The sequence below is a fragment of the Furipterus horrens genome, unplaced genomic scaffold, assembly GCF_987537825.1.
Source record: "Furipterus horrens unplaced genomic scaffold, mFurHor1.1.pri manual_scaffold_5, whole genome shotgun sequence".
Lineage (NCBI taxonomy): Eukaryota > Metazoa > Chordata > Mammalia > Chiroptera > Furipteridae > Furipterus > Furipterus horrens.
The window spans coordinates 26,949,205-26,973,878 of NW_028327175.1; the positions used below are offsets into that span (position 1 = coordinate 26,949,205).

The 24,674-nt window shown below is 36.6% G+C and overlaps 1 protein-coding gene across 4 annotated transcripts in view; it reads left to right on the forward strand.

Annotated features, from left to right (window-relative positions):
• CTNND2 (catenin delta 2) overlaps positions 1-24,674 on the forward strand; it is an 821,463-nt gene that overhangs the window by 265,721 nt on the left and 531,068 nt on the right. For all 4 annotated transcript variants that reach the window (XM_090276223.1, XM_090276225.1, XM_090276224.1 and 1 more), the window contains exon 3: positions 12,873-12,985. In XM_090276223.1, the coding sequence (XP_090132349.1) occupies positions 12,873-12,985 (113 nt within the window). The remainder of the gene's footprint in view (positions 1-12,872; positions 12,986-24,674) is intronic.

Consider the following 24,674-nt stretch of genomic DNA (forward strand, 5'->3'; position numbering starts at 1 on the left):
GAAAAGTTAAATTGTTCACATAAATGTTTATTCATCCTATACCTAAAACCCCATGGAAAATAACCTCAAATTACATATTGAATGTTCCTTTAACTCAGCAATCAATTAACCATGAGTAATTTATTCCTGTTTCCTCATATGTAAAACAGAAATAATCATTATAATAGTGAAATTGTTAATATTATTATTTTCTGAATCCTTATGGTATCTACTTCACCATGGGAAGAGAAGGAGGACATTGTTTTGCAAGGGGAAAATGGCCTAAGTTTATTAAAATAGAAAGGTCCTCTATGCTAAGTTTAGTAGTACACAATTTAGTCATTTAGCTTAACTAAGTACAAGTTCTACAATATTTATTAGATATCTATGTCTTGTTGACTGTTTAATTTCTCATTAGATTATTGTTTTTCCCTCTTGACTGGCAAGGGGAAATTGTTTGGAAGAAAATTGGCCTAATATATACAGAACAGCTGCTGGAATCCTGAACAGCTTGCTGCCCCACTATGCAGCTAGGGGGGTTGATGTCGATCAGCTCTGCCCTCTCTACCAGGTAAAACTGTAGCTGATGGAAACTCCAGTCCCTCATTTCATGGGACACGAGGATAATTTGGTTGCTCCCAAGAAGGCATAAACAAAACATTGGCTAAGTATAGGCAGATGTTAAGGTTGTATTCTGCACATGAATTCATGTACTAGAATTCACTTTAATGGAGTTGAGCTTATGGTGTAAGATCTTGGAGCTCATTATAACTAAGTTGTTATGGGCTGCTAATTTTCTAGAAGCTGCTGTATCCTGAGCTAGCCCAACTGCCTTGATGGGTCTCCTGGTAGTTAATATGGATTAAATGTGGATCTTTTATTTTTTCCCCTGTGGTCTCACATAATGATATTAGCTTGTCTACAGTGTGACAAATTCAGTGTACTGGGAACATCTGGTACACTATTCTTTATGAGTGAAAATAAGCCTGCAAACTTGATAATGCACATCCATTAAGACACTTCTATGTATTGGAGAGATATAGAAGGATGACGACAATAGAATCCATTTGTTGATCACAGTTCATTTTGCTTCGACATACAGAAACTCATTCAACAGTGGTATATTCATTGGTGCTACATTCCAACAAGTTCTTGTGTGATTATCAGGATGCAAATCTGGATATATGCCTTGTTGCCTTGTTAGGCTGTAGTATGGTAATTCATTCCCAGCAAAGAGATTTCAAAAAGGAAAAATGAAAAATAAAAGGAAAGGAAACTAAAACCTTCACAGCTTGAAGACTGGTTTAAATTCAGTCTTTTCAAGTTGATCTGAGAACAGATCACACTGAAATGTTCAAATCATGAAGCTACTTTTGTGAAGAGTGTATTTTTTTAATTGAATGTGTGATGTTATAAGAAATGAAAAAGTGGAATCAAATCCTGTTGTCCCATTTGGATTCACAAAAGTTGATGTAAGAATGTTTATATTTTGAGTATGTTACTACTCAAGCACCAGGGAAATATATTTCTCAGATGAAACAAAGGAGTTGACATGAATATGCACATTCATATACTTTATCAAGAATAGGTGAGGCCACTGGGATGGCCGTCACTGTGTTATTGTCTCACCTGTACCACTAGCTGAGTAATCTTGAGTTATTCACATAACCTCTCTGTACTGCTGTTGTTATACACGTAGCAAAACCATTATACTCTTATATTCCATTATATACCCTGATGTCAGCCCTATGCTAATCTCAGGTTCCTTAGTGGTAGATGTGACAGTAGCAATTAAAACCACTCGGGAGGCAATGAGAAAGGGTATCTCTGAAAGATAAACACACACAAAAAAATCACCAGAAAGAAATACCAACGATATAAAAGAAGCAGAAAAGAAATGAGACTGTTTCTTTGGTTGTAGGAGCTGATAGCCGTCTGTGTCCACAGTGCCAGAGGACTTGACTCTGTTTACCAAATTATGAAAAGCTCTGCAGTTGACAAGGACATTTAGGGACAGGCAAACAAATATCTCTGCAATGCAATGCCATTGTAATGTAGTACAAGATCCATGTTAACACTGTTGACCTTCAGATGTTAAAAAACAGTTAAGTGTTATTAACTGTTTTCTTGTCAATAAAACAAATGACAAAATTTCAAAGGGTTTCTTACTTGGGGTATAGAAATAAATGAGATGGTGCATCATATTTAATAACTGAGGAAAATCAGGTCGTTGTTGAATGGTAACCTTTTACTTAAGTCAAAACTTCCAGTTTAATTTGCCTAGCTCTACACTCCAATCAAATTGAGCTCTAATTACTCTGTAAAACAAAACGTGCACACATTCTGTATTTGCCTGTTTCAGTGTCTTAACTCATGCTGTTTCTTCCAGCTGTAGTGCTTTTCTCCAGCCTTTCACATGGTCAAATAGTAAACTCTCATTGTACATCTCAGACACTCCCTTCTTCCTTCTGCAAGTGCATTATATCTGATTTCTCCCCCCTCATTCTGTCTTCCCCAACTGAACGTTATCTTTTAAATTCATTTATGTCTCTCTCATCACAATTTTGCATTTTACTTTGTATTCCAATAATGGTGCACAGATTTTTATTCATTTACTACACTTAAATATTGTCAACAGGATCTATACTAGTCAGGGTTCTCCAGAGAAAAAGAATTGGTAGGATATGTAGAGATGCATAGAAAGAAATTTATAATGGGGGATTGGGTCAGGTAACTATGCAGGGTGGGAAGTCCTATAATCCGCCATCTATAAGCTAAAGGTCCAGAAAGGCTGCTGGTGTAGTTCTAGGCTAAACACAAAGGCCTGAGAACCAGGACAGTCAATAGTGTAAGTCTCGGTCCAAATTTGAAGACACAGAGAATGATGAGTGTTGATGCATAGTGGCAGGAGGAGATGAATGTCTCAGCTCAAGCAGAGAGAGCAATTTGCCTTTCCAAGTCTTTTCCTCTTTTCATGCTCTTAAGGAATTGGATGATTTCCATATGCATTGCTGAGAGTGATCTTCTTTACTCATTTCTACTGATTCAAATGCTAAACTCTTCTTGAAACATTCTCATGGACACACTGAGAAATAATGTTTACCAGCTATCTGAATATCCCTTAGCCCAGTCAACACATAAAATTAACCATCACAAGATTCATTCCTGAACTAATTTTGTACCATGTCTTCCCTATCTGTCATTCAACACCTTACATAACACTTTGCACTTATTATCTATTGCCCTACTGTTATTTTATTCATTCATTCCCAAAATGTTTATTTGGCACCTGCTGTGCAGTGGGTACTACAGGTGTGGATGAAAAAGGTAGCAATGATCTTGCCTTGGAATCAAACATAAGTCCAGAAACAATTGTGACTTGTGGTTTGCTGCCAGGCAAGTAAGCATGGATGGCTCAATCTCCACCTTTGGTTTCTGTTAGTGAGAAGGTGGTATTCCTTTTGTGTTTCATTTGTATACCATAGAAATTTGATAATGTAGTATTGAAAAGCAGCAATATCAGACAAACAGCAATTAGGCAGAAATGTCACCATTCTGTTGGGGAATAATGAGAGAACAATCTGGGGATTTAGGGCACCCTGAAGAGATCTGTAATATTTAGTCCTGAAATTCTGATACATAGTTAGCTCCCAAAGAGCTACCAGTAAAATGCATTAGCAAATTTTATGTTAGGAAGATGGTAAATGGGAAAATTGATCATTCTGCCATGTAAATGATATACATAAAATCTAGGAAAATGTCACCTTTACAATTGAATTTTTTAATGTATTTTTAGTGGACTTTATGAGCTTTGAGTTTTGGTACCTCCCCTTTCCAACTGCCTTATTGTGTAAATGTTTACTATATTAAACATAGGCATGGATGTTGGAGCATAATGCCTCACCATCTTCATTGCCTTCATTGGGTATACATGAGTTTGGCAGTGGCCCTTAAAATTAAGGATCATTATTCCAAAGGGATTTCAGTTGTATTGTGTATTTGAACAGTATGATGAGCATAATTATTCTGATGGTTGGATGTAATAATTCCAGTATTGTATTTATAGGAAGGCAAGGAAAACTAAAACAAGATGTGTGAAATGGTAAGCTGTAGTCATTCCTCACTAAGGAAATTTATGTTAATATTTGGCTCTAATGTTCCTGGTTCTGTAGCCTCTCTTAAGACAGTAAGAATAAATAGTCCTAGAGGTTTGAGGCAATAGGGTCCTGAAGAGTTAGTCTGAGTTAGCCTTCCTACTTTTAGTCCCAGATAATCTTTTGGAGAAGCTACTTAAACTCTTTGAGATATCTCAGACAATAAAATACCTACCTTTTTGGGTCAGTGAGAGGAATCAATAAGTTAATGCATATAAAGCACTCAGCAGGGTGGGATACATGCTAAGTAAATACCTAAAATGTTAATTGCCAATATTATGTGCTGTTGTCATAAACAAGAAGGTATGGGCATAAACATCACAAGGAGAACTTTTTTCATAATGTACCTGTCAGGGTCCCATTACCTATAAAAGTTCATTCTTTAGTTCTGAATTATGTACTGGAAATTAAAGTAAGTTTTAGAGATTATCATAATGTAGTTAAGAATCACTAATATAATAGTATCATTGAATTTTTATATCAAACTTAATGGATTTTTGCATCATCTTAAGCTACCTGGAAATATTGCCTACTGTATTTCATAGAATCTCTATTTCATTTAGATGAATTAAATAAACTGTGGTAAACATATTTTATTTGGATAACAAGGCATTTGGCAAGATAAAGTGGTAGAACAAAGCAGATGGAATCTATAGCTTTCAAGGACTGGGTCAGAAAGAGGTGTTTTGTTATATTTTTATTTTATTGAAACTGTTCTGAAAAAGGGCCTATGATTCTGCTTTAGGGTGCTGATTCCTGTCATCTTCTCCCTTGCTAGGTGACCCAGGATGACATTGTGGTTGTTTAAAACATTTGTCTGTCAGTTTTGTGAACTTTCACAGACAGCTCTTTGCCATTGTTTTTGACTCTGCAGTAAGGTCTACATAGTTATTCAGTTGACATTGATTTGTTCCATTCCATCATGACATCATGGCTGCTGCTTTCCAGATTTGTTGGACACTTTGCTGAAGGCTTCCTATTATTACCCTGTCATCCGTGCCACCTTCCCTTCACATTTGTCTTCACAATGTGTCTCCATGGTATGAAATTAACACTGCCAGGAGTTTGTGGTTGTGAAGTCAACTCATTCATATTAAATGGGGATAAAAAGTACTGTGAGAAAAAAGGTCACTCAGGATTAAACCCTTGATGAGTGCAGGCATGAGGGACTTCAGGGAGCAAATCCCATCTACACGATGGAAAACTGGGCTTTCAGCCTTTCTGTGGAACCACAAGCCAGAGGACTCTGATCTTTTTCCAGGTAGAAGAGCATCTGAGGACAATGTTTGCACAATGATGCCAGCCGTAGTTCATTTTCTAATAAAGTGTATGAAAACATTTGAACAATCCTTTGCTCCAGTATTACAAGCACAGTCACTATGTAAGATTCCCTAAAGATATTAAATCTTAGAGTCTGAGAAGTAATAGCAGAAAGTATTTTCCATCTTCTCATTATACATAGAACTGGCATGATCATGTTGCTATTGGTGCTTCTAAGAACTGATGTGGGATATGGTTTTGCTTGGAGAGAAAGTAGGAGAACCAACCTGTGTAACTTGGAGTATGCCAGCTCAGGGCATTTGTCAGATGGTAGAATGGCTAGGGGCATTGTAGGTTCACTCCTAAGTCAGGTATATATACTCCTTTCTCTTGAGGTTTCCAAGTTCTTTTTGAAAGTGGCCTACCCTCCAAATAAAGAAGGAAAATTAGACCTTTACATTAACACCTGCTCCCCCACCAAAATGGCAATGAGACTTTTTAAAGGGGTTAACCCTATAAACTTAGATAATGGGCTAATAAGGATCTATATTTCACTAAGTTTAAAGGCCATAAACCATTAGAATTACATTGCATACTATGAAGAAAGCGACAATGTTTTTTAAACTATCATGTTATCAAATCTAACTCATCCAGATTCAAGAGATAGTAAATCCAGAGTTTAAAAAAAATCTTGAAGTGATTAAGTATAAGTTTGACCCCCAAGTTCCTTATCCCCGCATACACAACTGGTTGAGTACTCCTCCTCCACACTGGCAAAGACTAGAGATTTATTCTCTTGATGGGGTAAAACCAAAGCCTCAACTCCAGGACCACAGGAAAGAACATTTATAGCGGGGTACTGTAAGTTGAGAGTGGGAAAAAGTGAAATTTTGCTTACTAAATTTTGAACCTCTCCCCGCTCTTGGTCTCTACTCCACACATTTTTCAAAATAGAGGCAGCCAATTGTTTACACTTAAACCCAGAGCTTGTAAGACTTCTCTGGGAGTTTTGCATGTGCACACATAGTGGTTCCCCTGCAAGAGCATAGCTAACAGCCCCACTTAGGCTGAGAATCTGACAACTCTCTACCCCCCCCCGCCCCCAAATAAAAGCAGACTGCCAGGGAACTTATACTTTTCAAAATGCCTATAACATGATAGATAAATTCCAAAGTAAGCAAAATCATTATAAAATAGGAACTGTGCTGACAGAAGGAAACATAACAGTAATATCACCGAGAGAGAAAAGAGATTATTTTGCATCTATAAAATAAATACGGGAGGATAATTAAAAGAAACAGAGGAAAAAACATGTCTTAGAAATGAAAAGTATAACAACAACAACAACAGTGAACCACTTGTTAGAGACCTATATGATTTCAATTCTTTTGGACATGCATCCAGAAGTGAAATTACTAACTCATATGGCAGTTTTATTTTTAATTGCTTATGTTTTTCCAGTTTTATTAGTGGCTGCATTATTTTACATTTCCACCAACATTGCACAGGGGTTCCAATGTCTTCACATCCTTGTCAAACTTGTTGTTTTTTGTGCTTTTATGATAGCTATCCTAACAGGTGAGAAGTGATATTTCATTCTGGCTCTGTTTTGCACTTCCCTGATGATTAGTGATGTGGAGCAATTTTTTATATATGTGTTGTCCATTTGTATGTCTTTTTTGGAGTAGTTTGTATACAACTACTTGGCCCACTTTTTTTGTTTTTCCTACTGAGTTGCATGAATATTTTATATATTTTAGAAATTAACCACTTTAAATAATTTCTCCCATTTTATAGGTTGCCTTTTCACTCTGTTGGCTGCTTCCTTTGCTGAAAGAAAAGGAAGCTTTTTGGTTTCATGTAGTCCTAATGCTCTATATTTGCTTTTGTTCCCTGTGTTTTAGGTATCAATCACCTTTTATAGTTGATTTACCTCCCCACTTGTCCACTGCCCAGGAGGTAGTCACACTGCTGGTCTTTGGCCACATAATGATTTTTATTTATTTTGCTGGCTTCTCTTTTCCCTTCTACCTCCCAAATCCAGATAACTTCCCAAGATCTTTCTTCACTCTTCTTGTCACCATTTTTTTAAAGTCTCAGCTTCACTAAATTAATTTAATATCTCATCTTCACTTAAAAAATTCTACCAAGTAGTTCCACATACTTTTATTTTTCTGATTAATTTGGTAGGTACCCACCAGCCTCATTAGGAATATCACTCTCTTGAATGTTCTTCCACCTGAAAGTCTCTAAGAAACCCAGGGAATTATTCAGTCCTAGGGGGTATTTCCTTTCTCCAAACAGCCCACTGAGTTAGAACTGGAGAATTGTTATTTCTTCACCCACACCACAGTTTGAGTATTTCCTGTAAAATAGAAGCTCGTTTCCTGTTGTGATGATGCCCTTGATGATGCTATGGATGCCCTTAGGCCTCAAGAGTGTCCCAAGTGTGAGAACCATGGTTCCACCTCTTTGGTTCCCAGGTCTAAGGTCAGTTTTCAGTTCCAAGCATAATATCATACCAGGAGGCCAATGATATGATGTGGCAAAAACAGCCCTCCCTACGAGCCTTAGGCTCCTGGGTTTGGTGTGAGGTAGGGAATGACTGTAATATGAGTGACAGTGTAGTAAGTCATTTCAGAACCTGGGTTGTAGAGTTTATTTCCAAATATTAAATATTTTAGTATGAATGCTAATGAAATGAATAGTATATATTGGCCTTATATCTCCTCTACATTAATGGACTGCTATTGTCTCTAAAAAGAATTGAAAATAATAGAAATATTTAGTGCATCCAAAATTAATTAGTCCCTTCAACATCCCCCTTCTCTGTGTCCAGATCTCCTAAAACATCATTTTTCATCTATTCTCTTCTCTGCTTTTGAAGAAAGAATTTGTCTCCTGGCCAAGGCTAATCCTTTCACCTTAATTACCCTAACACTTTTGTAAAGTGAGAAAAAAAAAGGCGCCTGGGAAACAGCAGTTTTAAGATGTTTACAAGGTAAATGCATGTAAAGCTCTTAGTTCAGTGCACATATTAAGAGATATTGGTTAAGCACCTACTATGTGCCAGCACCACTTGAGACACTACATATAGTAGAAACCCAGCAGGAAAACCTTCTGTCTTATACACTGTCCTAGTAGTTAAGCACTCAATAGTCAGCACTCAATAAACATTGTAGCCTCCAATTTTATTATGTCTTGTGTTATTATATTAATAAAATATAAGATTTTAGATGAAGAAGAGAAACTTCCTTGCTTCTTAAGAACCTTGACATTTATTCGTACTCCTCAGTGAAGCACAGAGGGATCATTCACTTAATTACTTGCTTGACAAAGTAAGCATTTATTGAATGGACATTTTAAAAAGGCAAGTGTTGATTCAGTTTCCTTCATAGAGAAAATGTCAACTCAATTAAAAAGTCATCAGACAAATAAAAGAAACAACCCAAAGGTAGCCTCTATTTTTAATACTGTAATTGTGAACACCATTCTTTTGAAGTGTGAAAACCTAAGTACTTAACTGTTTACTCATTTGTTTGGTGTGAGTTTTTTTAAATGATGGAAAATATGCATTTAAAATCAGGCATAGGAGAAAATTGTTACATTTTAAAAACCTTCTAGCTTTTATTAAAGGTACAGTGTAAGGATATAGTATAGTATAGTATCATAAAGATATAGGCTTGGAAATCCCTTTGACCTGAAACAACACCCACAAAAAACATACAAGCAAAAATATGAATAAAACACTGATTTTCAAGGCATGGAATTATAGGCAATGAAAATGAAGGACAGTTATTCCTAAGACACGTGAAGCAAATTGGATGAGCCCTGCAGTTGTCCCGGCTTACAGCTGTGAGAACATTTCCAGACAGAGCCCAGATGACTCCCTGAGTTTGGAAGACTGCACTGATAATCCAGGAAGTTACAAGGTGGCTGGAATTTGCAGGACAAAATGGGAAAAAGGGATATTTCTGCTCAAATAGAGAACCCTTGAGATCTGCCAAGGGTCACCTTCTCCTATTCAACAGAGAACTGAGTAGCCTGTGTGTGTAAGGAAGCCACCAAGGGAAAAAGGAAGAACAGTCTAAAAGAATGGGAGAGGATAGCATCTGGTGCTCACTCCTGGGTCGAGATATGTACCTACACCCATCAGCCTAGCCAGGAAACCCCATCATTTATGGGGCACAGAGTAGAGTACCCCGAAGGGTCTATCTAGGCACTATAATTAGTCCTACACTAAACACTGTTCTGCTGCCCCTGACAAATAAATACAAGACTCAGATATGTCAAATTGTTTCCACATAACTGTGCCCCAGAACATAGCTTAAGATATTTGTAGGACTATGAAGATAACCAGAACATAGCAAGATAAAATTCAAAATGTTTTATATTCAAAGATCACCACACATGAAGAGGAGCAGAAATAGGGTCCATTCTGAGGAGAAAAATCAATCAGTTGAAACTAACACAGATGCTTTTTAACATATGTTCAAAAAGTTAAATAGAGACATGGGAGATATGAAAAATTCTTAAATGAAACTTTTGGAGATGTTTGATTTATATGAAATAAAAATACACTCAATGGGATTGGTGGTAGATTCAACATTGCAGCTGAAAAGATTGGTTAACATCAAAACACTAATGGAAATAATCCAAAATGAAACACGAAGTGAGAGAAAAATTTTTTAAATGGGAAAAGACGACACTGAATTGTAGTCACTGAAGAAGAGGAAAGAATGGGTAAGAGAAAGAATTTTTTAAAGAAATAATAGCTGAAAATTTGAGGGCAACCTTAAATTCAAACACTGAAGAAGACCAATGAATCACAAGCAGAAGAAACAAATAAACTACTCCAAGGAACATGAAACTCAGGTTGTTCAGGCACTGGTAATAAAGAGAAAATCTTAAAAGGAGTCAGAGAAAAAAGACACCACATAAAGGGACAAACAAAGATAAGTAATACCATCTATTTTTTTGTCAGATATAATGCACCCGAGAGGACAGTGGAGCAAAAATGTCTTTGAAAATGAGGGCAAATAAAGACCCTTGTGAGCCATGTAAAACTGGAAGAATTCATCACCTAAAGAACCACATACAGGAAATATTAAGAGAAGTCTTTCAGACAGAAAGAAAATGAAGCCAGATGGAAATACAGATCTATACAAAGTGATGAAGAGCATTGGAAATTGTGACTATATTTGAAAGGCAGTTTGCAAATGAAAAATGTCTCCTAGCACTTCCCACCCGTAAGACTGAAATGAGGAAGATGCATAGTGAGGCCACAGCCTTGAGTGAGCACACCCAAGGACAGGGTCTGTTCTAGCAGAATCCCAGGAAGGTTTATGAATCCTGATTCAGAATGCTGTGCTGTCTCACTGTATCGAACTATTTGTAACATATGCAAACATATGGTAAATTAAAGTCCTTTAAATAATACAATAAAGAATGTCCATCTACTTATGAGGAGTCCTCTATGGTCCTCAGGTATTATGTTGTTAAAGTGTTGTCAATTCAAAGGTATGAGTTGGTTTCCTGCCATACAGAGAAATTTAAGATAATATGTTATAAAGACTGTGAATGAAAAATCTCCTAGAACTTGCATATTTTTTGAGGAAAGACTGATGAAAAAAGCAGAACTTGAAGGCAGAAGGAAGGAAGCTTAGCTGCACAAAATACATTCAGCAGAAGTCTTGGTACTCATTCTTTACAGATAATCTTTGCTGTCCTTCAGAGTATATAAGAATAAAAGTTTATCTCAAACACCATCATGCTTCTTAAGTTTTAGCTTCTTAAGTTTTCCCCAGAAGGGGAAAGTTGAGCTGTTCTATGTAGTGTCTCTTACATAGATACCCTAAATAATATCAACATTTAAAAAATCTGCTCTTATGAAAAAGAGCAAGGATATTCTTAATCATGTAGAGGACAAAATAGATCCTACTTTTTAAAAGTATCACCCAAGGGTGCCCCAGGGTAATAAGTAAAAATAACTCATCTTTTCTGGAAAGACAAATCCCTGCAGTGTTGGGAGTTTTAGTTTTCCAAAATTAATGGCAACCCTATATTTCATTATTTTTTCTTCATTCTTTTTTCTATCACCAAAACATAACTGTGCAGATAGTTTATTTTTTAAAAGAAGTTAAATGTGACATAGTAAATACATTTCTTGAAATGTTTATTTAAAGCACACAAGTTGTTATAATTATATTTATTTAAAAACTTAAGTCTATGGGTAAGTAAAGCATAAGGACTAAAATATGGTAGAAAGTCCAGTAGTTGGAGCAGCTAAGATTCTTGATGTACTGGCTGAATCATTTCTCATTAAAGCTAATCCTTTAACAGTGGATTTGGGGACGCTTTGTAGAACTATTCTTCATTGCTTTAATTAGCTATTTTTAAAAATGGTATAGCAAAGTTTCCAAGGTTATTACCTTAGTAACTAGCCTGTATAGAATCTATCATTGCCATTCTGCTGAAATTTAAAGCATAAGGAAGTATCAATTTAAGCATTATTTTTCTTCAATCTATAATATGTAAGTAATATGAGGATCAAATTAGTATACTGAGGCAGCTAGAAAACCAGCAGGGAAGAAATACTATACACCAAATGATAGAAGGAACCCTAACCATTAATCAAAAAGAAAATGAGCACCCCTATATTCATTGCATTGTTATTTACAATCAGCAAGATATGGAAGCAGCCCAAGTGTCCATCAATAGATGAGTGGATAAAACAACTATGGTACATTTACACAATGGAATACTACTCGGCCATAAAAAAGAAGAAAATTTTACCCTTTGCAATAGTATGGATGGACCCAGAGAACATTATGCTAAGTGAAATAAGGCTGTCAGAGAAAGGCAAATACCATATGATTTCACTCATATGTGGAATCTAATGAACGAACTGAACTAACACACAAAATAGATGGAGAATAGGATGACAGCTGGTGGGAGAGGGGGTTAGGGAGTGGAGGGATTAAGGAAAAAGGACTCATGGACATGGACAACCGTGTGGTGATTGCTGGGGGGAGGAGGGTATAAGGGGATGAAATGGTAATGGAAAAAATACAATTAAGATTTTTTTGAAAAGAAGAATGTTTCAGTTTTGTTATCTGTGAGCTTGCTGGTCATGCACCAAACATAGCATAGGCTAATTTTTTCATGGACACTGTCTCTTTAGTCCTCACCCCAACCTATGAAATAAGTATTGTAAACCCATTTTACAGATGATAAAATTGATATTTAGATTAAATAACTTACCTAAGGCTCTGCATCTAATTAATGGGTCCTAGGACTGTGATATAAACTTAGGTCTGCCTGAATTGCAAATTCTTTTTTGGTTCCACATCAACACTATTTGTTAAATTTGACATTTTGATAAATCAGATTTTTCCCCTCAACCATTCTGTCATTTGGGTCTGAATTTCACTTTTTACATAAATGATATAATTAATCTTTTTGGTGGTTTTCTTTCAGGAATTACAATTTGAAAGACTGACTCGAGAGCTGGAGGCAGAACGTCAGATCGTAGCCAGCCAGCTGGAGCGATGCAAGCTGGGGTCGGAGACAGGCAGCATGAGCAGTATCAGGTACTGGGCACCCCGCTCCCTGCAGCCTGGGCTTTGAGTTGCCGGTGAAAGTAAATTGCGGTGTTTATCTTTTCCTTACAAACCTGGCAGTGGAAGTGGAACATTCAGTCAGATGTTGGAAAGGAATTGTAACCGACCTGATTTAAGATGTTTAAAAGCTGCCCGAAATGGCCTGATTTGTCCTTGAAACTCTTTTAACAAAATTAATCCCCTCCCTGAATGCAAAGTATGCATAATTTTACACAAAGGAAGGCTTTTCATTCAGTCAACTTGCTTGAAGTCAGGAGATGCCATATCACAGTCTCCCAGTTTGCTCTTCTTTTCTAAACGATCCAAAGTTGCATGTTCTGGAAATGAAAGAGAGAACCTATATTGTTTACTAATATATGATGCTAAATTATAAAATAGCTCTTCCCATTTCAGCCACACATTCAATTGACATGTGTAAAAATACTTCAGATTCATAGAGAGAGTGATTATTCAATTAGGGGTTAGTTTGAGGCTATGAAATGTGTAAAAACTAAACAAAATATAGTCATTTGACACAGAATAAATGATCCATTCTAGGACCTTGTTTTTATATTTAAAAATAAAAGTGTATGTGTGTATGAAATAAACATACATAAAACTCTATATTTCAACTTACATTTCTCAGGAATGCATTGTACTTTTCTGTCATCTTGTTCTTTGTTGATTTTGACACTATGTTTTTAGGGAAGTGTCTTGGTTAAGGAAACAATAGTTACTGTTGCAAATAAATTCCAACATTGTAGTAACTTAACACACGAGCAGGTTGCTTCTCATTCATGCAACAGGTAGAAACAGAGGATGCTGGTCAGGGAACTGCTTCTTTGCTTCCCCCCTATGTCATGAGCAAGGACTCAACTTCTCTCTTGAGAACCCCTGTGGCCTCATTGTCAAACATATTACTGTACCCACGGCCCATTGGTGAGAACCAGTCACATGGCCTCTCACAGATGGGAATGGGGCAGGGATTCCTAGTCCTAGGGTGTATACCCACTCTGCCCAGGAAGTTTGAGTTTGGTGAGCTCTTAGCTACCTGCTGTCACAAAAGACTAAAACATTGTATCCATTGCTCTAATGCATTTATCATTGAAAGAGTAAATTTGCATTTGGAATGTTTCATTTCGGAGGCACCTGCCTTTAAACATTGTTCTTGTCTACATGGAACCGTGGTAAACCTTTAAATAGAAATCATCCCAACTCACACTGTTAAACTAGGTTACTTGAATTGCTATCATTGTCAACTGCAAAGCTGTATTTGGAATATGTATGTGGAAGCATATCCACTTCTGTGTAGTGCCTTGGCAGCAAGAAGCAGCTAGCAGGTAAATTGTGAACTCTTAAACTCATCCCACACTTGTCTGAACACCAAGTTAATGGAAGCAGGATGGACAAGAAAAAGAAAAATTGAGTTATGTCCATTTGAAATTATGTTTAGAAGGTTGACTGGTGGAATGTGGTGAGGCTAAGGTAGGAAGAAAGCTAGTATTTATAAGAGTGTACTGTATTCCTATTACTGCATGTACCTAAGAGCTGTTTTTTCTTGTTGAACACCTTATGAGAAGCTAAGCTTCTTGGGTTTGGGAGTTCATAAGCAACACTGAATTAACGTCTATTTTGCTTTGAAATTAGTCATTTCCTTATTGGTCTGATTACCTGTTGAATTCATATTCCTAATCTTTCTGTGTGATATTTTTGTACACTGTACATTTTTTATTTTGTTTCACCAATTCTCAGCCCGTGGTAGGAGCAGGTCTGGGGGACCATGTTGTATTTGGTGCCTTAATCCCCAGCTTTTGATTGGATCAGAAATGGATGTCTAACTCAAGGGTGGTCCATCCGGTGACAGACCTGTGAGAAATTGGGCTCTTACTCTTTAGAATGTGAACTAAGTGATCCCAAATCTGTGACATCTTGTGCTAAGTGCTAGGGGATGGTGGCCATGTGCTTTGTGTATTAGTGGGGGAACCTATGGTGATGGAGGGCAGTTCCACAGAGAGAGACCGTATTGTTGTTGAAAGTTAAAAAGACCAGTGTAGTTATCACTAGGATTGGTTGCATTATAGATGTTGCATCTATGATATTTCTTTTTAAATTCTTAAAAACTCTTCTCCCCTTGCCTTTTATTTGATTGAGCTCATTTCTTTTGGGGGGTGGGTAGGCGTCCAAAGTGCCTTGGATAGAACACGTCAGTGAACTTCCAGAGTAAACAGAAACATTTTCCCTGACAGCGTTTGGTTCTTCACACTCTCTCTTGTATCTTTAGCTCAGAGCTCATAATACATTATCAGTAATTCTGTGTTAAATGTGCATTAAGTTATTGTGACACTGCCTAGTTATTCCCCCACTATATACCTCTATAATATTCAGCCTTCATCAAACTTTATTGTTTTGTATTTTGGAAATCTCTAAGGTATGAATCTGCATTTAAATAATACAAGCAATTTACTTATATTTCACTGGAGAAAACCTAATGCATACCTTCCGTTGTTTTTTGTTTCCCCCTAACCTAGTTGTTTGCTCAGCTTCAGAAATGTACCTTTGGAAATTCAAGTCTTTATTAACGGTGACAGACTAACTTAGCACATCAAAAGAAATATTTAAAAATAAAAAAATACAATATAAATGATTTTTGAGAAAAAAAAGGCAGGTAAAGAAGTCTGGTAATTTAGGTGTTTCATACTTCTTAGGGATAGAGAGAGGGGTAAGAGAGTGCCATAGAAAAAATAAAACAAAATCAAATATTTCTCCGATTTTTTATATACATGGTAAAAATGACTGATAATTATAGTGTGGTTTTTCACCGCCTTTATTGGTGATAGGAAATTGCTTCACCTGATTCCGAAGACCTCTTTTTGGTAATCACACTGACAGTTTAAACTCACTGAAAAATATTACTGGTATGCATTTATAACAGCCAACTTTATACTAGTCAATCAAATAAAAAGTGAGAGCACTGGAAGTTCGGAGAAGGGAGAACCTGCGACATCCACTGTTACCACCTACCAGCTTCGGCATGCAAGTATCTAGGGTAGACGTAACTACAAATAGGGCCATTGTGATCTCTGAAGCTCTTCACAGGCTTTCTGAACACCCCAATGCATATCGCAGCTTCCAGAATTCAGGTCACTTAGTGGTAGTTTAAGCATTATCATTCTTCTACAAAGAAATAATTAATGCTTCTCATTGAAGCTATAATTCTGCCATTTCTTCCGTGTTTGACTTTCCTCACTCTATTTCCAGGCTAAACCTTTTCAAGCTGTTGGACTCTTCTCCCTTCCTACACCTAGTTTGGCCCCATACCTTCTCCATGATTCCTCAGAACTTTCCATATCTGAGGCTGGAACATTATTTATACTGATGATGCCCTTTATTTAGGATCATGATCAAATCTCTCTTGCTAGTAACCCACTCCCACCTTCTGGCCAATTGTGATTACTTGGCTCACACCTGTCTCTCAGGTAAAGGCTTGTCCATGAAGTCCTGGTCTAGCAGCCCCATGAGCCATTTATTTCTTCCCAGGCAAGTCCCCAGACTCCTGTAACAGCACTCTTAACTCATTCCTCTGATTGTAGTCTACACAAATCTATCTTCCACATGGTGTGAGTTCAATCTGTATAATGCATCAATCAGAACCATGTCTATGAAGGACCTTTTATTTCCCACTTCAGCAACTTCATAACTATACCACTCCCTCCCATCTCAGTGCCTAAGACCAAGTAATCCCTTGCATCTAGAATATCTTCCCCCTTTTCCCTGCCCCCCCCACAATGGACTATTCAGCTGAGGGCCTGCACCCTTCTGAATGCCTTCTTGACCAATCCAAATAGGGCCATGTGTCCCCTTTTTTTGGAGTCATTAGAATTTAGCAATGTACTGGGGATGAGTTTCTGTTGACCCTTCTAGAATCCATGCCACAGAATATTTTAACCTTCAGTCAAAGGATGTGTAGGGATTTCTTAAGTGCTACTAAAAATTTAAGGACAACTAAATTGATGTCTACTCATACTCCTTAATTCTAATGGGCACTAAGAACATAATGGGAGAAATGGATTCAAATCAGATTTGGACATATCTTATAAACTCCTAAAGAGGACCTGGCTCTTAGAAGATTGAAGATGAGTATGATGAGGAGGAGGATGACAGTGATCTAGAGCTCCGAGACAAAGGAAGTCAGAAATTCAATGCTAGAGAGACTTGACACATGATAAATTCTTCCTTGCTGGTGTGGGTAGCAGTGCACATGGCTCCTAGAGGCTTAAAACAACCCCAAATTTACAGCCAACAAAGACAAGAGGACCTCAGTCCTATAACCAACAGGAATGAATTCATTTAACACCCTGAGTGAATGATTTGGAAGTGGATTATCCCCAGAACCTCCAAAAAGGAGATAGCACAGCAGAAACTGCTGATAACCTTGCAAGGCCCTGAACAGAGAACCCCGTTATGCCCTAACTCAACTTTCCAAAACTTTCCAAACTATAAGCTAAAAAAAAAGGACATTGTTTTAAATATCTCAGTTGATAGTAATTGGTTATGCAGTAATAGAGAATGAATACAATGGTTTTCAATAGTTTTAATTAGATATACAGGGTTAGGCAAAAGTAGGTTTACACTTTTGTATGGAAAATAATACAATTAATGAATAATTACATGAGAATAAACTTTTTCCTCTGCTCACAACTATGAACCTACTTTTGCTTCACCCTGTACATTATAGCAAGTTGAATTATGGAAGTTTTTTAGAGAAAACAAATTTTACTCTGTGATTATCTGTATTCCATTCAATATTTTAATTTATATATCCAGTTTTATTCTTCATGCATTTACACATACATCTGGATTTACATATTAAAACAATGTACTGTTTTGATTCTAAGAGGTGGAGGTATTTGAATGTGGAATAGAGTTGTTATTTCAAGTAGAATAAGGACAGCTAAATAAAGCAATCATTTTAGTCTCATCATATTTATAATGTAGGTACCCAAGAGTGATTGGTGTTATATATATGACATTTGTCCAGAAGCTATCCATACATGTAATATGAAAAACAGAGACATTTATTGAAGAAGATACAAGATACAAGAAACATTGTTTATAGGACAATGAATGATGCCTCAGTTCCCTTCAAAGTAGGCACCTTGGGACCTCACACAGTTCTCCCAATCGCCATCAGTCTCTCTGTCATTTTCCTGGATCTCATTGACAGTCTGAAATCTCTTCTCTTTCAATGGTGATTTTAGTTTTGGGAAAAGCCAGAAGTCCCAGGGCACCAAATCTGGGCTGTGAGGGGCTGAATCAGCTGGGTGATTTGATGTTTTGCCAAAAAACTCTGCATGCAATGTGATGCAGCCTTTTGAATCATCTAAATAGTTTCCTCAGAGGAATGTTCAAACTTAACGCAAAATTTGGTGCACATTCATTGCTCTACTTGCTCAGTCATTTTCAGTGTGATGGCCACACAGTTCACATGCTCACGCAATGGCATCTACTGCCCCCACTGACTGGTACAGTGAAGTTGTCATCGGTCATGCATGTGCACTCCAGTCCACTCTCCTTGGCTGCCAGGCTGGATTTTCTAGACAGATCTCATATCTTTAAAATGACAAAATGTAATATATACATGAAAATATCTTGCTTCATATAAGAATATGCTCTTTCTTTCACACGGATGAACTATTGAATTTCTTGCAAGCACGTTTTCACAAAAATTTGCCATATTTTGGAGAGTGGAATACAAAATGAATTCATGTTACAACTGTTATGAAAGGTCGTTCTCTTCACTAACTAACTTCTGTGAGTCCAAATGCCAACAGTTCTATAAATAGTGTACAGATCTTTTTCATACCTACAAAGAAGCCAGGATTATTTTAGAGAAAATGCTGATTTCTAGTTAAACTAGTTAGTGGTGAAGAAACACAAGTCAAATAGTCCTGTATTTTTGTATCAGAATGAAGTGTATATATTTAAAAGTATGGTCACTAAGCTTTCTTAAGAAAATAAACCATATGTGAATATAACTGTTTCTCAGCCATACATTTTGTGCTTTTTTTATTTTTCTATAGGACATTATATTTAAACAAGTAGATATTGATGTTTATTCTTTTTAAAATGAAGGAATAAATCTTCCAAAATCCTTTATTTTTAAAAATTGATATCTTAGATAATTAAATAATTACTTTTAAAATTCTGTATTTTTAAAATTTTATTATGTTGCCATTTATACATATACACATATTTCCAAACACAGTCATCTAGCCAAATGTAAGAAAATAACTCATAGTCAGAATTCTAGATTCTTAACACCAATAAATAGATGTTTGCCAGTTTAAAAAATAATCACTTTCAACTGAATGATTTTTTATTTTATTTTTTCATTAAACACAGTTTTGTAATATTTTATTGTTATTGTAGTAAGTTGCTCCCATTCTTCTCCCTTTGTCCTCCCTAACCTAGCCCACCCCCCCACTCCCACAGTCAACCCCCGCCTCCTGTTGGCCATGCCCATGGGTCACTCATACATATTCCTTGAATAGTCGCTTCCCCTTCTTTTAAATACATTTTTACTTTTAAATTTAGAGAATAGTTGTTGGTTTCCATGTTCATTTCTCATGTGGTTAAAATACTCTTCCAATAAAATCATAATGATTTATTTAAATGAGACATTTAGTTTATTGAATTTGTAATCAGATTAACATTGCAGTGGTATTTGTGAAGTCGTTTAGAAGTCTGCTTCATTATAAAAACAGAGACAAGAACCAAATATAAGGACTGTAGACATATTTTAGCATTGTTTTCTACATTGCCAATTTTGTTACTTTAAAACAAGTATATTTCTTGTTTCCTTCTAATCTAAATTCCAGAGCAGGAAACTTCCTCAAGAATATTCCTGATTGTCTTAAGTCCCTTCATGACCCCCTATTCTTGTTTTAACTTTTGTACACCCATCTTTCATATATATATATTTCCATTTCCTGGTCTCTTATAGCTTGCTTTGAACACTGAAATTCTTCTTTTAGGATTTCCTGTTACAGTTTTTCTCCTTTTTCCTACATAAATTAAGATGGATGTTCTACAATACTTGAATAGTTCCTGGGTCCTCAGGACCCACATTCATGCTTCCTGCACCTTTGCATTTCTGCTCAGGTCTCCACTCAGATTGATCTCTTTCTCATTCAGAAAGAGCCAGAACATTTACAGGTATTGCTTGTTTAACTGGGATGTACTTATTTCTCCAGTCATCTTCTTTCTTCTCCCAGTTGTCAGGCCTCTGAGCATTTCCCAGCCTGCTTGGACTCTAAGATCACTATGCTGAGCCATCTTGATAGTACCTTATTGTCCTTTGCACTCCTAATCCTGTAGCAATATTTACAACGTGGATTAAAGCTGCTGTCTTCTCCTCACCTGCAGTGAGACATTGTTGAGCCTTGTCAACAACCAAGCAGGTGCTGTTCCTCTTCTCTTTTCTCCATTGCTCTCTAATTCCTCAAGCACAGGGATGGAGTAGATGCCCAGGAATGGCCAGCACATGATAACTGTTCAGTCAATAGCAAAGGAATAACTAAACGGATAAGTATACAGTAATTCTATTACTGTTCTTATTCTTATTGCTGTTGTTTCAGAAAACTTGACAGTTTTATTAATCTATAAATATTCCCATCTCTCTATATTCTAGAATATATATTTTTACTATGACACATATATAATATAATAAATCATAATTCATATCAAATATTATATATTATTCTGACCAAGCACCATCAGAATAATTATGTTTCACTATTCATTCTAGTTAGTTTTCTTGTTAAAATGGTACCCTGGATTCCAGGGCCTGTTGGTTTGATGTACTCTTATGTGTGGAACTATTGTTGATCTAGTCTCATACTTTCACTCTGATCTTAAGACAATGATGATAATAGTGATAATAATAGCAATATTAGTGACAATTTTAATAATTATAATGGTAATATTTATTGAGCTCTTTCCATAGGCCAGGTACAACCTTAACTGGATTATATAGACCATGCCATTTACTCCTAGTGAACCCTGTGAATTAAGTCTTATTATTTAACATTGTAGATTAGAACACTAAGATTTAGAGAGGAAAATTCAATTTTTCCAACCTCTAACACACTGACTTTTGACCCCAGGTATCTTTATTCCCCAAGTACGCATGATAAAATGCCCTACTCCACAATGCTGTTGTTCAGTCTTAAATGGTGTTTTGAATTATGTCATAAAAAACCATCATCTAAGTAATTCCAGTCCATTTTCACCCTGGGCATGCAAACATTTTTGGACTTATTTTGTGCTTCTTTTTTCCTCCCCATCCCAATGCTTATAGCTGTTTTGAAGTTTTTCATCTGAATATGTTTCTGAGATTTATTCTTACACAAATGAGGTAAAAGCTGTTAATAGTATAAATTATCATTGCTTTTAAATACATCCAGAATCATTCATTATTCAGTTTTCTCTTGCAAATTGCCAATGGACAAATTGTACTAATAGTTATGTCCATAAAATGCTAATTATCCTATTGTCTTAGTCTCTCTGGCTGCTATAAAAAATACTGTAGATTGGGTGAATTATAAATGACATAAATATTTCTCACATCTCTAGTGGCAGGGGAGTCCAAGATCACAACTCAGGCAAATTTGGTGTCTGCTGAGAGCCTGCTTCCTGGGTCATAGATTTTGCGATGTGTCCTCACATGGTCAACTGCCCTGAGAATTTGATGTGGGTCCTGAAAAAGGTCGAATGCTTAAGACTTATAATCATTTGATATCTGTCTTATATCAGCTACTCTATCAACACTTTTGCATCAATTTCGAAGCCTGACTTTTCCCCCAAAATTATATCTTATATAAAAACTAATTAATTGTACACATAACAACCATGTACCAAATTTTAGTTAGAGGTTTTACATTATATAACAGGTGTTTTAGGAAAACTAATTCTAATATATTTTGAAATTTAATATTATGGTTCATAGAGAACTGAATTTTTGTACATTTAATTAGTCTGGAAATTTCTTCATATTTTCTCTCATCCTTAGAGCATTTTTAACTTAAACTCTGAAAGGTGAAGTTTGCAGTTTTATAACCTAGAGCTAAATATCATTATTGTGTTTTGATGATATTGCCTAGGTTTGCTAATTTCTCTGAATTTCATTTTTCTCAGCTACCCAAGTGGGAATAATGCTCCTTTGTAATTTAGTAAAGATTAAGTGAGGAATGTAAGTAAAGCATCTCACACACCATCTTGCACACTGTTACTAGCAAATCCTATCCATTTGTTTTCTTGAAGAATATACTGATAATCTTTTTATTGAAATCTCCTTCCTAATTTTTCTATAAAATATTATAAAATGGTCCCTCTAACTATGGGCTAAAATGATGTATAAGGTAATGCTGATTTGTCTCCTTCATAATATAGACTAAAAGCCCCACAGAAACTGACACAATGAAATGGAAGAAAGTTCAATTTCCCATTCACATGGCACAACATAACATGTCTCTGTACCCACTGCTGGAGCTGAAGGTGATACTGGTGATGTTGCACAGTTGTAAGAAGAGCAATGGTGCAAGGGTAACATATGTATGACAGGAAATGCTTAATAAATTAAGATACAGAAGTTAGTGACTCTTTGAATAGATGCTTTTCAGAGAACAGCTAGAGACGAATACATTGCCAAAATATGCATGCTCGTTGCTCTCCCTTGTGGTTTATGTGGAGAGATATGGTGAAAAGCTGAAGTGCCTGTTGGAGAAGGCATTTGTGTATCCATCATGTCCATTCTGCCTTTGCTCAGATGCCGTGGGTGCAAAAATTTTTACCAAATTGCTTTATATTGGTTTGTTCGTTTATATTTATTTAAGAGGATTGGTAACCAGTGATAGTTCAACTGACAAAATAACCATGAGCATTTGACTCACGAAGGAGAAGGAACTTTAGCATAAACCCTGGGGTAAAGACAGCTTGCTGAACACTGCGAACATTGTATGTTCAATCTAATAACATGGAAAGGGCGTCGAGGGTATAGCAGGAAGAGTGTTGTAGTGAGGGTGCAGAGGTCATGGTAGCAGCAGCAGCACACTCAAGGTGTGATTTGGGACAAGTCACTGGGGATTTCTGGGTTTCTGTTTTCTCGCATTAAGATAGGAAAAGCTAAGTGTCTAGGTTCCAGCTCTACTCATGTGCTCTTTGTATCATTAAAACACTGCATTATAGGCAGTCAGTCACATCTGAATGGTTTCAAATGGGGACATTATTTGAACTTATGTAAAAGTCCAAGTAATTAATTAGTCAGGATAGTAAGATGTTACCAAATAGAATTCATGCTTCAATAAAAGGCATATAGATGTCTATCTCTGTGTGTAAATAGTCCTCTTCAGTAATGAGATCTCCAGTTAGGTCAAGGCATGGACTTCATGTTTGGGGAAACACAGTCTAAAAGAAATTATAAGTATATTGTAAACATCCTTAGATTATCTAGATGTTTTTCTAGTTTAGCTTAATCCTGAGGTAAAGACAGCAAACTGGAACAGAGAAATCATGTGGAGAGGACCTTTTAATAAGTAATCATTGGTTCCATTAAAAAATATGTTATGAAGTACTTCTAAGGGTCCACCATGTTAGTAAGCACTCCTTATGCTTCAAACATGAATGTGATGCAGCTCCTGGCCTCCAGGGGGTTGCTGTCAAATACAAAGAAAGACATCTAAGCATGGAAAACATGATAAAATGTCTTGGTGCCACGAAGACAACAGGAGGTCAGAGGGATATTTATGTGTTAACAATGTGAAACATTGGCAGGGAGTGAAATGGGATAAAGGCACTACTCAAAGGGAAAGTCAAAAGTCAGAAGGACAAGAGATAATCTGGAATCAGTGTGGTTGGAATAGTGAGCCCAAGGCATAACACGGTGTTGAATAAAGGTACAGACAGGCATAACCATTCTGTGAGCAGCCGTATAGGTCAGGCCAGAGACCTCTGGACTTTGGGTTTTGTGGACTGAATGACAGAATGTGGAAGATGGATTTAACCAAAGAAGTGATGAGATGAGCTGTGGAGGATGGACTGAAGCTCGTGGAGGCTGGGGCCTGCAGCCCACGTTAGAGATGGCAGCTCTTGCCAGGAGTTAGGTCAGAACCCTGAAGCCAAGGTCCTAAGCATTTCCATGGTCTCCGAGTTAGAGTTAGGAAGGTCTGGGGACACATTTGAATCAAAAGAGACAATCACGGGAGTGCAAAACTATTTCAAAACATTTTTTTGAACATTTGGTAAGCTAGGCCAACACTGAGTTTAGCTTCTACCACAAGCATTGCCCGTTTTCAACAAGGAACCTTTGATTTTTTTTTTTTTAATTTCATGTATGTGAATGTATTCTAATTCCCTTTTTTCCAGGAGAAACTACCATAGAATTTTAAACTTAAGAGATTGCTGCGTTAGCAGCAGGCAGCAAAGATGTTGCCTAATTTGTTGACAGTAAAGCTGTATTCAGAAGCCCCAGCCTTCTCAAACATCTGTTTGCTTAGTACCTCAAGAGCTGAGGAAGTTGAACAATCTTCACACATTGTTGCTTAGTCTCATGCACTTATTTGAGAATGTAACTCTCAGCAAGATTTTATTGGAAAGCTCGATCCAAGGGATTGACTGCCAACTT